Here is a 15333-nt window from a genome sequence, read left to right on the forward strand (position 1 = left end):
TTTGAGAGTGTAGATAAGTGATTTTATTGGTTTATTTCGCGTAATCCTGTTGTGCGACATGCGTAGATTAAGTCCAGGTACATTTGAGGAATTATAATACCATATTATGAAAATAGTCCGTCCTTGAAATCGACTTTTCGATACATTTCTACACTTCTTTGGCGCTCCCTGAGGGGGGTCATATTGATTATATGAAATTGTCAAATGCAAGGCATTGTAGTCTAACATGTCTAGAGTCAATTTAAGTCAAAACAGTGGAATTGCATTGCATCCTGAAAATATAGACACGCCTTCACGTCTGTTCTGCGCTTCTAGTGTTGGGCGTACATTCCAAGTACATGCTCAGCCTGACGGTCTTTGACGTTACTTTATGAGCGTAAATAGGTGAAACAATGAATTTCATAGTATGAGAGTTGTTGTCCTATATAAGTATTTTAACCCTAAGTACATTTCACTGAAATAGATGGCCTCGTTTAGAAATAGTACGGTCCTTTAAATCCGTTTTTTGCTCAACCGTTCGTCGTTCATTGCTGACGTGACGTCCAAAGTGACGACTTCGGAGTTCGATTTGAAGGGGTAGATAAGTGATTTTTGTGGATTACCTCGCGCAGTCAGTTGTGCGATATCCGTAGATTAAGACCAGTTACATTTGAGGAATTATAATACCATATTATGAAAATAGTCCGTCCTTGAAATCGACTTTTCGATACATTTCTACACTTTTTTGGCGCTCCCTGAGGGGGGTCATATTGATTATATGAAATTGTCAATGGCAAGGCATTGTAGTCTTACACGTCTAGAGTCAATTTAAGTCAATACAGTGGAATTTCATTGCATCCTGAAAATATAGACTCGCCATTGACATCTGTTCTGCGCTTCTAGTATTGGGCGTACATTCCAAGTACATGCTCAGCTTGACGGTGTTTGAGGATACTTTATGAGCGTGATTAGGTGAAACAATGAATTTCATAGTATGAGAGTTGTTGTCCTATATAATTATTTTGACCCTAAGTACATTTCACTGAAATATATGTCCTCGTTTAGAAATAGGGTGGTCCTTTAAATCCGTTTTTCCCTTGAAGTGTTCCTCGTTCGGGCTGACGCAACGTCCAGAGTGACAATTTCGGAGTTCAATTTAGGGTTGTAGATAAGTGATTTTATTGGTTTCTTTCGCCTAGTCCTGTTGTGCGACTTACGTAGATTACGTCCAAATACATTTGAGGAATTATAATACCATATTATGAAAATAGCCCGTCCTTGAAATCGACTTCTCGTTACACTTCTACACTTCTTTGGCGCTCCCTGAGGGGTTTATTATTCAAACTAAAGGTTAAAAGATTAAAATCAACAACTTACGTGTGTGAGTATGAGATTTTTCGTACTACGTTTCGGAGGTTACACTACCTCCTTCTTCAGGTTAAAACGATGTTTTTCAGACACCTGACATGGTGCCTCGTCGTGAAAGTGATGGTTAAGGATTTAGGTTAAAATGTTGTAGGAAGGACACTTTCTAAAAATGAATGTAAACTCACATCTAAAACCGCGCAATATTCATAAGAAACAAAAGAACGTCCAAGGTTGACGTCGGCGAACTGCCGACCAGTGCTCGGGGTAGGCGAATGCACGGTGTCAGCCCCATACCGGGAGAAAGAAAACTTCTCCTCCTCAATCCTTCCGAACTGGGGCTCGGGAGTCACCAATCCAAGGTGAAATCGACTTCCACCTCGGCGGCTTTCCTAACCTCAGGAGTAACACGGAAGCCTATCTCGTCCCTATTCACTGCGGCTTTTTCCCATTTTTTAAAGAAGTTAACCCAGCCGTCTTCTAAATTCCCATCGTCCCTATTAAGTTTGTTCCAATTTTTCGCGCATATATAGGCAGCTTCATATACATTTCTGTCCAATTTATTGTTAACCTCTCTAATAACTTCCCTTTTAACAATCTTATGTCGGTGGACCAATAGGTGTTCAGATAATCCTGTTTTGGGTATGCCCTCCTTTACATCCTTATCATGCTCTCCCCACCTAATTTGCATACTTCTCCCGGTCTGTCCCACATATTCCTTTCCGCATTCACATACTATCCTGTATACTCCCTTCTGCTCTTCAGGGTTATTGCGCCTATCCCCCTCCCTTTCTTATAAGACGTAAAGTGTTTTTCAATACTCCGGGGTGCTCTTACCCCACATTTTATCCCGTAACCCCTCACGGACTTTTCAATTTTCTCGGAAATACCCTTATAATAAGGAATCCCGACAAAATATGTATTCTTTTCACCGTTTCCTACCTCAGTTTTTTTCCCCTCTTTGTCATTTTGCGATGTTTCTTGTCCAACAATCTTTTTTGCCCTCCTAGCCTAGTATTGAAAAACACTTTACGTCTTATAAGAAAGGGAGGGGGGATAGGCGCAATAACCCTGAAGAGCAGAAGGGAGTATACAGGATAGTATGTGAATGCGGAAAGGAATATGTGGGACAGACCGGGAGAAGTATGCAAATTAGGTGGGGAGAGCATGATAAGGATGTAAAGGAGGGCATACCCAAAACAGGATTATCTGAACACCTATTGGTCCACCGACATAAGATTGTTAAAAGGGAAGTTATTAGAGAGGTTAACAATAAATTGGACAGAAATGTATATGAAGCTGCCTATATATGCGCGAAAAATTGGAACAAACTTAATAGGGACGATGGGAATTTAGAAGACGGCTGGGTTAACTTCTTTAAAAAATGGGAAAAAGCCGCAGTGAATAGGGACGAGATAGGCTTCCGTGTTACTCCTGAGGTTAGGAAAGCCGCCGAGGTGGAAGTCGATTTCACCTTGGATTGGTGACTCCCGAGCCCCAGTTCGGAAGGATTGAGGAGGAGAAGTTTTCTTTCTCCCGGTATGGGGCTGACACCATGCATTCGCCTACCCCGAGCACTGGTCGGCAGTTCGCCGACGTCAACCTTGGACGTTCTTTTGTTTCTTATGAATATTGCGCGGTTTTAGATGTGAGTTTACATTCATTTTTAGAAAGTGTCCTTCCTACAACATTTTAACCTAAATCCTTAACCATCACTTTCACGACGAGGCACCATGTCAGGTGTCTGAAAAACATCGTTTTAACCTGAAGAAGGAGGTAGTGTAACCTCCGAAACGTAGTACGAAAAATCTCATACTCACACACGTAAGTTGTTGATTTTAATCTTTTAACCTTTAGTTTGTATCTAATTGTGAGTAATTCGCACATTATCAGTATGGGTTTATTATTGATTATATGAAATTGTCAAATGAGAGGCATTCTAGTCTTACATGTCTAGTGTCAATTTAAGTCAATACAGTGGAATTTCATTGCATCCTGAAAATATAGACTCGCCTTCACGTCTGTTCTGCGCTTCTAGTGTTGGGCGTACATTCCAAGTACATGCTCAGCCTGACAGTTTCTGACATTACTTTATGAACGTAAATAGATGAAACAATGAATTTCATAGTATGAGAGTTGTTGTCCTATATAAGTATTTTAACCCTAAGTACATTTCACTGAAATAGATGGCCTCGTTTAGAAATAGGCCGGTCCTTTAAATCCGTTTTTTGCTCAACCGTTCGTCGTTCATTGCTGACGCGACGTCCAAAGTGACGACTTCGGAGTTCTATTTGAGGTGGTACATAAATGATTTTTTTGGTTTCTTTCGCGTAGTCCTCTTGTGCGACATCCGTAGATTAAATTCAGGTACATTTGAGGAATTATAATACCATATTATAAAAATTGTCCGTCCTTGAAATCGACTTTTCGATACATTTCTACACTTCTTTAGCGCTCCCTTAGGGGGGTCATATTGATTATATGAAATTGTCAAATGAGAGGCATTGTAGTCTAACATGTCTAGTGTCAATTTAAGTCAATACAGTGGAATTTCATTGCATCCTGAAAATATAGACTCGCCTTCACGTCTGTTCTGCGCTTCTAGTGTTGGGCGTACATTCCAAGTACATGCTCAGCCTGACGGTCTTTGACGTTACTTTATGAGCGTAAATAGGTGAAACAATGAACTTCATAGTATGAGAGTTGTTGTCCTATATAAGTATTTTGACCCTAAGTACATTTCACTGAAATAGATGGCCTCGTTTAGAAATAGGGCCGTCCTTTAAATCCGATTTTCGCTTGAAGTGTTCCTCGTTCGGGCTGACGGAACGTCCAAAGTGACAATTTCGGAGTTCAATTTAGGGGCGTAAATAAGTGATTTTATTGGTTTCTTTCGCGTAGTCCTTTTGTGCGACATACGTAGATTAGGTCCAGGTACATTTGAGGAATTATAATACCATATTATGAAAATAGTCCGTCGTTGAAATCGGCTTTTCAATTCATTTCTACACTTTTTTGGCGCTCCCTGAGGGGGGGCATTTTGATTATATGTAATTTTTAATGGCAATGTGTTGTAGTCTAACATGTCTAGAGTCAATTTAAGTCAATACAGAGGAGTTTCATTGCATCCTGAAAAAATGGGTTCTCCTTGAAGTCGGTTCTGCGCTTCTAGTGTTGGGCGTAGAGAACATATCGACTAATCAGAGGATACAGGACCATAGCCAGAGAGGAAACTCGGGGAAGTTTTTATTTTAAAATGTTCATGTTATATTTTGTAATGTGAAAACTGTAAACACTGCTTATTGAAAAGTGTAATAGTGTGTAGATTTTCTGGTTATTGTAGAGTAGATCCGATACGGGGAGGAGGAAGATACAATATATTCCTGGAAAATAAACACTAAGAGCAAAGAGTTATCTTGTTTTAATATAACAGATTACGAAATTTAAAATTAATAACTTTGCAATTTTTCAGAAGATTATACGAATAACACATGCTTCACCAAGTATCGAAGCCAGTTCTTTGGCACGGTATCAAAATGCGTTTAATAACAATATTATTATTAGTAATAGTTTCCTTAAACTTCAACGTAAGCCTTAATTGATTGCCGAAATATAAATCAGGGAATGTACAGAAATAGAGTGGGAAGGCGGAAACGATTTATCTAAGGGCAAAACAAAAGTTTCGACACAAAAAAGGATTACATTCATCGTTTTTTTCTACTTCACTGACGTTTTCTAATATTTTGCACTTACATCCCTGGCAACCCTTATATCATGCACCCTGCACCCTGATACAGCGGGAAGATAGCTACGTTACGCTACCTTCCCGCTATTGGTGACTAAGGAAGGACAATGTGTGGCTAGCTTCACTGAGGGATGCGCAGATCAGGCTGGCGCTTCAGGCTAACTTCACGGACATAGGGGAGGGGGAGAGTGGACCATGCTTCCTTATGGCCCAAGTTGAACGGAAGAAGGGAAAGCTTTTCGTCCAAGGTTTTTTCCCTTGTGGTCGCTCTATAGACAATAACACATTTCCGTAAGGTAAACACAACAGAAAACGTTCACAAAGAACATATGCTTCATAAAGTATGCAAAATATTTCACTTTCTTGAGAGAGTAGATGGTCAAGGGTAAATATTGTAACATTCATGAAGAATGTAAGTTATGGATAAGTATAATTGTCTGGGGAACCCACTTGTTACTTCAGTACAGTATTTCCTTTTTATTGACCCTTGATTTGTGCTTCTATCAGATGCAATTAAATTGAATTTCTGTTTGAACTTAGGTTTTATAGATAAGGCAGATTATGTCAATTACTTAACGTTAGTATTGTAACAGTACATTATTTGCATCTCCCCTTCTTACTCATCCGCTACTATCATCATTAAACTTTATATGCGTGTAATTATAAAAATGTAACATTGGAATACAAACCACACAATAAAATAATTTCTGAATTACTGACAATTTCAGCAAAAGAAAGAGATCACAGTGAACTCAAACAAAACACAGATTACCACATACATTTAGCACCACAGACTACAATACGGACTAGTGGTAGCTGTGGGTGGGTAGGGCTGTTAAAATTTCTTCCAGAAATACGTCAACATAGGTTTTCAATTTATAATTTAATTTCCAATTAGTTATGGATCCTTATAATCATCTGTAAGACCTAGAATAATGTTTCATAATGATATATTATAGTTAACATTTTTGTATGTTACTAATGAAGAAAATATCTGAGCAGATGAAGATAATTTATTATTACTACACTTGCGCAAAAAAAAAAAGAAATGACGTTTGTCAACAAGATAAGGATTTAATTATGGTGGTTATGGATGCCTTTGCTCTTTGATAAACAATAACTTCAAGTCAAGTTACGAGAAAGTCAAAATGTGGGGATTTGTGACATGTGGTCCTAATGAAGCGTTAGTTGTCTCAGGTAAGTTTAGGTTTGAAAGTGACCGGTTGGGTATTTTGCAATGGCTGTAAATCTCCAATATCGAAGAGTCGTAGTAGGCCTCTAAAATATAACTTAAAAGATAATCTGCTAACTTAAAAAGATAATCTGCTTTAATTTCCTAATATGATGGATATTATCACTGCGAATATGCCATTTTGTGTCCCATATTTGTAAATTATTTGTTAAATAACCTTGCCGATGGGAAATGAAATGTCCAAAATTCTTGATTTCGAACTCTTAGGAAAGTGGGATGTGTCCATGATAAATTCATCCACATTCGATTTTTGTGTATTATTTTTTTTAAGAATGTGTGTTTTGACATATATTTTCCAGAATTATTTGAACTGTATAAATACATAATGTTATGAGTGATGCAAGCGTCTAATTAGGTGGCAGGGCGTGACAGTCCATTTTGTTACTTTTGTGGCTCTACTTCTGTATGTTGTATGATAGTCTTGAGTATGGTGAACCAGTTTTGTATGTACCATTTATGGTACTACTTTACTATACCGGAGACACCTGTCAATGATTTATTTTGCACTTTTTTACATTGCTAACGTACTATTCTGCATTGCGGAACATTTATTTAGGTGAAATAATGAATTTCTAACGAAAATAATGCCTATTTCTTACATTTACGAGTACTTACTGCTCTTCCTTATTTCCACACAATATGGCGATAGCTTACCCGTTCATTGCGTGTTGTGCCAGTGTTTTGTCGATTTGGAGTGTGCATGCAGTGTTGCAACCTTGTTCACCGAAAAATACCTAAATTTTAAAAAAAAATTCGGTAAATTTCTCGTATCGGACAAACGGATTTCTTCAAATTTACAGGAGAAATTACTTACCGAATGCAGTTTCTTTAGACTTGTGGAAGTTCGGGGAAGTGTTTTCTTGCATCGATCATTGAATTTTGCCGGTAAATCATCTATTTTTCGATATAAATGTGTGACCGATGCACGAAAGCTCTTGCATCCATTTACTTCCAGGTAGATGTAGCCTGTGTCTGATGACGTAATCCGGTCAGTGTTTCCAAACTGAAGAAGGTACGTTTCCGCAAATGGTTTGTGGGGCTATGTGTCAATGGTTCGTGGGGCTATGTGTCAATGGTTTGTGGGGCTATGCGTCAATGGTTCGTGGGGCTATGCGTCAATGGTTCGTGCGGCTATGCGTCAATGGTTCGTGGGGCTATGCGAGAATGGTGTGTGGGGCTACGCATATTTTTCTCTAAACCAATTTTTAACTATTGTAACCTATAGTGACCCTACCTAACCTAACTTTACCGGAAATGGTTCGTGGGGCTATGTATGAATGGTTCGTGGGGCTATGCGTCAATGGTTTGTGGGGCTACGTAGGTATTTTTGGGTGTAATGGGGTGGAAACACTGCATGCCGAGTACGGTAGTGAAACTGTGACCGCCATTTTGCGTGTTACCGAAGGCCAAAAGAAACGAAGAAAACTTACTCTATATGTCGCAAATAGAGCTTATTTCCGTGAAATAAGCGAAATGCCACCTTCAGCAATGTTTCTCAATGCAGAATGCGTAAGTACGAATATTCAAATTAAATGAACTAGCAAATTTCAGCCATTTGTCCCATACGAGAAATTTACCAAAAATTCGTGAAAAAAGTTCAGTTTTTGACATAAAGAGTAATTATTAAACCATTGACGTTAGCCTCAAAAACCATTGACATTAGTCCCAAAAACCATCCACGGGTAGCCCCAAAAACCATTGACGTTAGCCCTAAAATTCACGATAGGCCCACGAACCATCACGGAGACGAGGTATGCCCACTAGGATAGGTTCCATTAGCACTCCTTTCATTCAATTTAGCATATACGGACAACGACACGTCATCTTATAGCGAAAAGACGGCGTGGGTTTAAACACTGACTATGGCGTTTAGGTCATCAAACACATTTAACATTGTGCTCTCATGCAGAAAGCAAATGGCGGCATCAGCAATAGCGTGTCGGAAAGAGATTTTCGTAGAAAACCACATGCATTCGCATTAAAATGGATCAAAACTACATTACCGAACATCAACAACGCTACAGAAAATGATTTGCGTAAGTACTTTCTCCTGTAAATTTGAAGAAATCTGTCTCCAGTATAGTAAAGTGTTACCATAACTCTAAAGTCTACATCTCTTCATGTATGGATCCCATCAGAAAGTGTTTCAAAACAATCGCAAACATATCTTTCAAGGTTTATAACGTGGGCGCTGTAAGATATATATTTACAAGTACTAGTTTTCTGCATTAACAAGCATCATCCACCGAGATATTTTAACCTTCCGTTTGTATGCGTGTGAGTGCAGCGTTCACCCTAGGAATACTTGTAAGTTTCTCAGGCCTAGGTAATGATATCACTTTCTGCTATTGTGTAACTGTTGATTCTAATGTCTATGGCCTGTAGATAGCAGTTATAGGTTGTGACATTGTTCTTAGTCTGTGCAGACATGCCATTTTGATGATAGCCCGTGTCTTGTGAGCACCATGCTCACACGTATACCAATCGCATAACCATTTTATGCACACACAATTTATTTCTGTGTACACTGAATTCGTGTTGTATCACTGTTTTCTCTTTTTGATACTCTAGTAATTATTTTATTTGATTTTATTCCCTTATTACTGCCACTATTTCTGGCTAAATGAACTTTGAAACCTGATATTCATTACAAATGAACATTGGAAAGTGATAATGAGAGCAACACAGATCAATCTCCTTATGAAAATGGGCCTATTTTTACTTGTTTTTTCCTCAATATATTGGGCAGGTTGAAACTATAAAGTTGAATGTACGGTAACTATCCGATATCGCCCGAACAGATTCTTCAAATTTACAGGAGAAACTACTTACTGAAATCACATTCTGTAGCATTGTCGAAGTTCTTGGAGGTATTTTCTTTCGCGGAAACTGAAAACTTCACCATAGAATGCTGCAGAACAAGAAATAATCACTTGTTACGTAAGAAACTTGCATCTTCTGTAACATTAGGCCGTTGTTTCCATTATGTACGTGCAGATGGCACGAGCATCGAAAGTTACGCAGTCTCGCCAGTGTTTCCAAACGTGCCTTTTTTTACGAGAATTTTTTTTATTTTTTTTTAACTATGCTTACCTAACCTAACCTAACCTTGCCAGAAATGGTCTGTGGGGCTATCGTGAATGGTTTTTGGTGCTATCCGTCAATGGTTCGTGGAGCTATCGTGAATGGTTTTTGATGACATAAAGAACACGAAAGTAGGTATTTTTCGGTTAAGAAGGTTGAAACACTGCATACCCACTCCAAATAGACAAAACACAAGCACGACGCGCGATGATCCATGACGAGTGCACACCATATTGTCTGTTACCCAAGCATAACAAGGAAGACAAATAATGACTCATAATATAAAAAGTTGTCACTATTTTATGGAAAAAGGCATAACTACACTTTAAAGAATCTTCCGCAATGCAGAATAGGTAAGTATCAATGCTAAAATTAAGGAAAGAAACGAGTGAGAGGTGTTCGGGCCTTATCGGATAAGTACCGAATGTACATCTCTCTCGACATAAAGTAATATTGATAGAATTAATATGAAAAGATATTCGAATAAATCACAAAAAAACAACAACATTGAAATACATATGTGACCGCCACGCTCACCGTATACCAACTGCGTTCTCTGGAACACGAATACCAACGAAGGGTTAAAATATACTTGATTTCCAGGACCAGGTTCTGGTTGTTCAATTCTGAACTAATCAATGCACGTAGCCCCACAAACCATTCATAAATAGCCTCACGAACCATGCATGGCAAGGTTAGGTTAGGCAAACATAGTTAAGAGCCCGTATCACCGCTGGTGACGATACCTAAAAAATAGGTTCTTGCGTCGACCTTCTGTGCTCGAACAGTCAAGTGTGTGGCATTTAAATTTTACTGAGTTAAAGATCAAATATGAAATTTGTTATGTCGTTAAGCCTTTTTTTAAATACATTATTTATTACGTAGTTTTCCTTATCTCAATTTCGTAAAATTCACTTGCTCGCCAATTATATGTAATAACTTAAATGAACATTTTAAAGAACAAGAAAGCTTCTACTGTTCTTCTACAGCAAAGAAATGAAACTGATCTTACATAATTTTCTTTAGAATGTCTGTAGTGTGTCGACGTACAGAGCAATGTATGTAAATTTTAACTTCGACTTTTCTAAGCTGGTCGCGCTGGCCGTTTCCCCCTCTGTACCGCTCGTGCCCCTCATGAACCCCCCTCCTCCCATTTTTTTTTCTTTCACAATCGGCCAGTCTTCCTCAAGTGGCAAGAAAACCGCATGCTGAGAGCTAGGAAAAGAAAAAAAGAAGGCAGGGAAAGGTTTTGGGGGGAGAATCAATGGTTTGGGCGATGCTTGTAAACAGTTCTTCACTACGCGATATCCTCATACTAAATCACGATGGGGTTGTAGTGCAATGACAACAGTGAAGGATGGTGGATTTCCCCAGTATATTGTTCACAAATGGGAAGGGCTGATTGCACAGACTGAAGTACACCTTTACAAAAGGTTTGCCCGCGAAAGAAAAATTGTGCCAAATTATAACTTTTTTTTTTGTGAGAACACGAAAGTCCATTACCAAAGGATTTTTTTTAGGGTGAAGGTGACTTTACCCAAAGTTTTTAGGTAAATATTGTGTAAATTCTATCTGGTGGTGGATTATCATCCAGTCATGCAAATGAATGACTTTTTAGCTGTCGATCATAAATAAGTTCAATGAACGTTCATTGTAAGTTTGAGATATTCCTGAGGGTCAATGGTAAAAAATACTTGATGATCTGTTATGGAAATAGTGCTATTTTTAAAAATTTTGAACGTCCGTTCAATTTAATTTCGAATTTGGCTCCTTTCATGATTTGTAAGTAGGGGGATAAAATATATTTACTTAATACTTTACTGCATTATTTTATCACCAATTACATATATATATTACAGTCAGAAATCACAACATAAAATAGTTCTGTGTCATCATATACAAAAATACTTTTAGGCATAGGTCTTATGTAAAATAAAATACATTAATTATTTGTTGTTTTTTTTTCCAGACATTATTTAGTGGAATAATATGACAGACTTACTATTGATAATGACCATACAAAACACACCATAAAAATTTCATTCACTTTCAACTTTCTGGGGCCGGCCACCGTGGGGGGGTGGTTAGCACATCGCGCTACGACGCCATTGGTCCCGGGTTCGAATTTCGGCTTGGCCACGGATGTTTGTGAGTGTCCATTCATCATATCATCACTCATCCCCATCTTCGCAAATTGGCCAAAAGTGGCACAAAAAGCGAAGTAAAATAAAGCAAATCAATCAACTTTCTGGATATACGACAAATAACACTATTTCTGTCTCAGATCCTCCGATTATGGGGAGCAAGGGCCTTGATAAGAGTTCAGCTGACGAAATAAAGCCCTCATTCCATCTCACTGTTTTTTATTACATTAGTGGGAACAAAACAGGATCGTGTGTGTCCCGACCCACCTAAAATCACTTTATTAGATGAATTTCAACTTCAGAGGCACCATTGTTCTCTGCTGGCACTTTATTTTCCATATCTGTCGTTCAAAGACTAATGTACGTATAAACGTGGTTTACTACCGCAAATTCAAAAGAACTACACATAATTTATTCATGTGCAATATATGGGCAATTTATTCTGCAGACACATACAGATAATACAACTAAAGAATGAAATATGTGGAGGTGTTAATAAGAAATTTGCTAGTGGGAGAGTCCAATTACATAGGAAGTAATTCACTACCCTTTCCTTACGTAGTTACTTGGAACTTTCGTATTTTTGAAAATAGTATATACTTTTATTTCTATAAAAGCATAATGTTGTTTAAGAACGGTTATTAGATTCCTCTGCACTAAATTTCTAAGTGAGACTATTAAGGGGGAACTTCTTCCTTCCCCCACATTTACTCACCGTATGCAAAGAGTGTGAATACTTTTTTGCTGAAATGGGAAAATGAACCACAGCAAGAAACTAATAAAATACGCATACGTCTGTTTTTATGAACAGGTGCAGAATTATCTACAAACTTGTTGAAATTCACAGTTTTGCTTGCTTGTACTCATTGCACGAAATACATACAGCCAGGGACGGCGCTACAAGGAGGTTAGGGGGGATGAAACCCCAACAACAGATCTAAGCTCCCTGTAGCCCCCAGATTTTTATAGTACGGTAGATGCCTTGCGATCGAAAATTAAAGAAGTAGAAGCTATCTTACGTAATATTTTCCATTATAAAACTTCCCTTAGGGCAAGGCCATTGCAATGTTCAAGTACATTTCCTGCTTTTATAAGATCGCAAGATTATTACAACGTGTTGTACGTAAAATCGTGGTTGGAGGTGGCAGCTGCAGATCTGCATGGATCAACAACGAACCAAAGGCTCCCCTCTACCAACCTACCACACACAAACATAAACACAAACATACCCTCTACGCTCTATTTCAGGGCGCGAAATTTCCGGTCGCCAGGCGACCAAAAGTTTTGGTCTGGCGACTAAAATTTTGTTCTTTCAAATGTGTGTCAAACACGCCTCAAGACTTCACCTCTTGAGAGAAACGGCAGAAGTTATAGAAGAAATTCTAAAACTTAATGATATCCACACTATTAAGTGGTTAGCCAGCAAAGAACGTGCAAAAAGAGCTCTCTTGCAATCATGGAAAGCTGTTGTGACCCATCTTGAACAGGTGGCCCATAGAAAAGACAATGATGGCGCTAAAGCTAAGGATTTGCTGAAAAGTTTGAAGCAATTTAAATTTGTTAAGCTTCTGTACTTCCTTTTGGATTTCTACGGGAAATTGAACCCTTTAAGCGTGGCACTACAAAATAAGATTCTTTTGATTTCATCTCTGAAAATAAGAATTGAACACTGTATTTCAGTTTTGGCTGACCTGGAATCTAATGTTGGACCAAGCGAACAAGATTTCTTGGACCATGTATCCATTTCAGGGAAGATCAGGGATGTGCAAGAGTTTCAGACTGTTAGAGGAAACTTAATTAACAATGCGAAGGTGTACATCACAGAAACATTGCTGTCTATGTCAACAGATGCGATTGCATCTCTGCATGTTTTCGACACCTTGGGTTGGCCTCCCAAAGAAAATATTCTTCAGTTTGGGATAGAAGAAATAAAGAAGATCTACATTACTTTAACCCGATCCTTTATAATGAGAAAATGGATGTTCTGTCAGCAGAGTGGACAGAATACAAACTTTTGTTTCCTTCTCCAGCTTTGAATCAGACGATGGAGAAGATCCACAGTGCAGAGTGTTCAGCAAGATTCCCCAACTTGCTCCAGATTTTGACATTTTGTGCTGTTCTACCAGTGAGCACAGCCTCATGTGAGGGAGGTTTCAGCTGTCACAACAGACTCAACACTACTTACAGGAACTCTCTGAAGACTGAGACACTGGATGATTTGCTCAGAGTTTCCATAAATGAACCCCCCGTCAGTGTTTGACCCAGTAGTTGCGATTGATAAGTGGTACTTCAGTGCAGAACGACAGCGCTACACAAACATTAATTCCTAACTTTTTAATAATTGCTCATATTTTTATTATTTATCAATATAAAATAGTGGCGACCAAAGATTTTAGTCCGGCGACTGATTTCAAACTTGAAATTTCATGCCCTGCTCTATTTATAATATGTGTGTGTGTTTGTGTGTCTGTATGTATATTATAATGCATGTGTGTGTGAAGTTCTTGATCTCATGTTGACAAAGTCACATCTAAGAGCCTAGAGGGTGATTCAAAAGTCCCTCAACAACTCATATATAAACACATTGGTGTGTTCCAAGTGGACGTCATGGCACGGTGCTATATGGACAGGGAACTTTAACTTTACCTTTACCCAGTGGTGGCGATTGGGTTCCAAAACCGAGGGGGGAGGGGAACAGTATATTTCCCATTGTAGATACTGTACGGTTTAGCATAGTAGGGGACAAAAGTGGGGGCCGACTGTCCCCCTCGCCGCCACTGCTGTTACCTGTATATCTTGTATTCATTTCTGAACCCCTGAGTAATTAAGTTTAGTTTTTAAATACGCATATACGAACCCTATACTATGTCAATCACTGAGGGCCTTCTAGAGACTTACTTGTCTCTGCCCCCACCCCCGCACTGCGGGGTCTTGCGGCTTGTAGATCCGGCAGTGCTCGTTTCTGTGTTCTTCCCCTGTTCTTGTATTCGTGTATTTAAATCATTTTGTATGAGATCCATATCTCAGTGCCAGTGAGATCCATATCTCAGTGCCAGTGATGATGATGTGTTATTGTCCTGTAAACACATTTCAAAATTATCTCATGAAAACTGAAAATTCTGATTTTTTTACCATGCATTTCCGTCCGAAGTTAAAAAAAAAAAAGAGCAAATGCTGTCGAAAAGACAACTTTGAGGTTACTAACTCGAGAATTTGTTCTGCACATTTTTCTACCAGAATGTTATGAAGTCTGAATTACTAGGAATTATCACACTGATAATTCCACTTACACATCAGCAGGTCAGTGTTCGCGCAAGACGTGTGAAGTAGAGATGGCCAAATCCAGATTTTTTTTTTTACTATTCGGGAATCCGATGGAAAAATGAGAGAATCCGGATTTCGGAGGTAATCTTCCCATTTCGGAGACAATCCGGATTTCGCTACAACCATAACTTACGTAGAATTTTCAGTGAAAAATGCAGGCTCAACGAGGACTCGAACCCAAGGATGAAAGGATGGAGAGAACATCGCTGACAATTATACGATTGCCAGCAGGCAGGGTTTCGGAGCTAGGTCGCGGTGGTACTAAAGGAGCCCTCCGGAGCGGAGTGATTCAGTTCTTTTTCACATGCATGCTCGGATCCGGAGTGATAGTTTGCAACTATGAATAATAGGAGTGAACAGTTAACAGAATCGAGCATATCTGGAAACTAGTAAGCTACGTGAAAACTGACATACGTGTATTTCAGGATAACTATGATAGA

General features: G+C 38.8%; 2 protein-coding genes across 2 annotated transcripts in view; one reads left to right on the top strand and one right to left on the bottom strand.

Annotated features, from left to right (window-relative positions):
- The window catches only part of LOC145977766 (suppressor APC domain-containing protein 2), a 62833-nt gene extending 56970 nt beyond the window's left edge, over positions 1-5863 (bottom strand). The window contains exon 1 of the mRNA XM_083110040.1: positions 5779-5863. The gene's annotated coding sequence lies outside the window, so the exon portion shown is untranslated. The remainder of the gene's footprint in view (positions 1-5778) is intronic.
- Positions 5864-6120: 257 nt separating this feature from the next.
- Positions 6121-15333, top strand: part of LOC145977869 (flotillin-1-like) — a 49539-nt gene continuing 40326 nt past the window's right edge. Inside the window, exon 1 of the mRNA XM_083110202.1 lies at positions 6121-6286. Within this exon, the coding sequence (XP_082966328.1) occupies positions 6238-6286 (49 nt within the window). The 5' untranslated portion in view covers positions 6121-6237. The remainder of the gene's footprint in view (positions 6287-15333) is intronic.

The sequence above is a fragment of the Lepisma saccharinum genome, chromosome 23 (assembly GCF_977018435.1).
Source record: "Lepisma saccharinum chromosome 23, izLepSacc3.1, whole genome shotgun sequence".
Classification (NCBI taxonomy): domain Eukaryota; kingdom Metazoa; phylum Arthropoda; class Insecta; order Zygentoma; family Lepismatidae; genus Lepisma; species Lepisma saccharinum.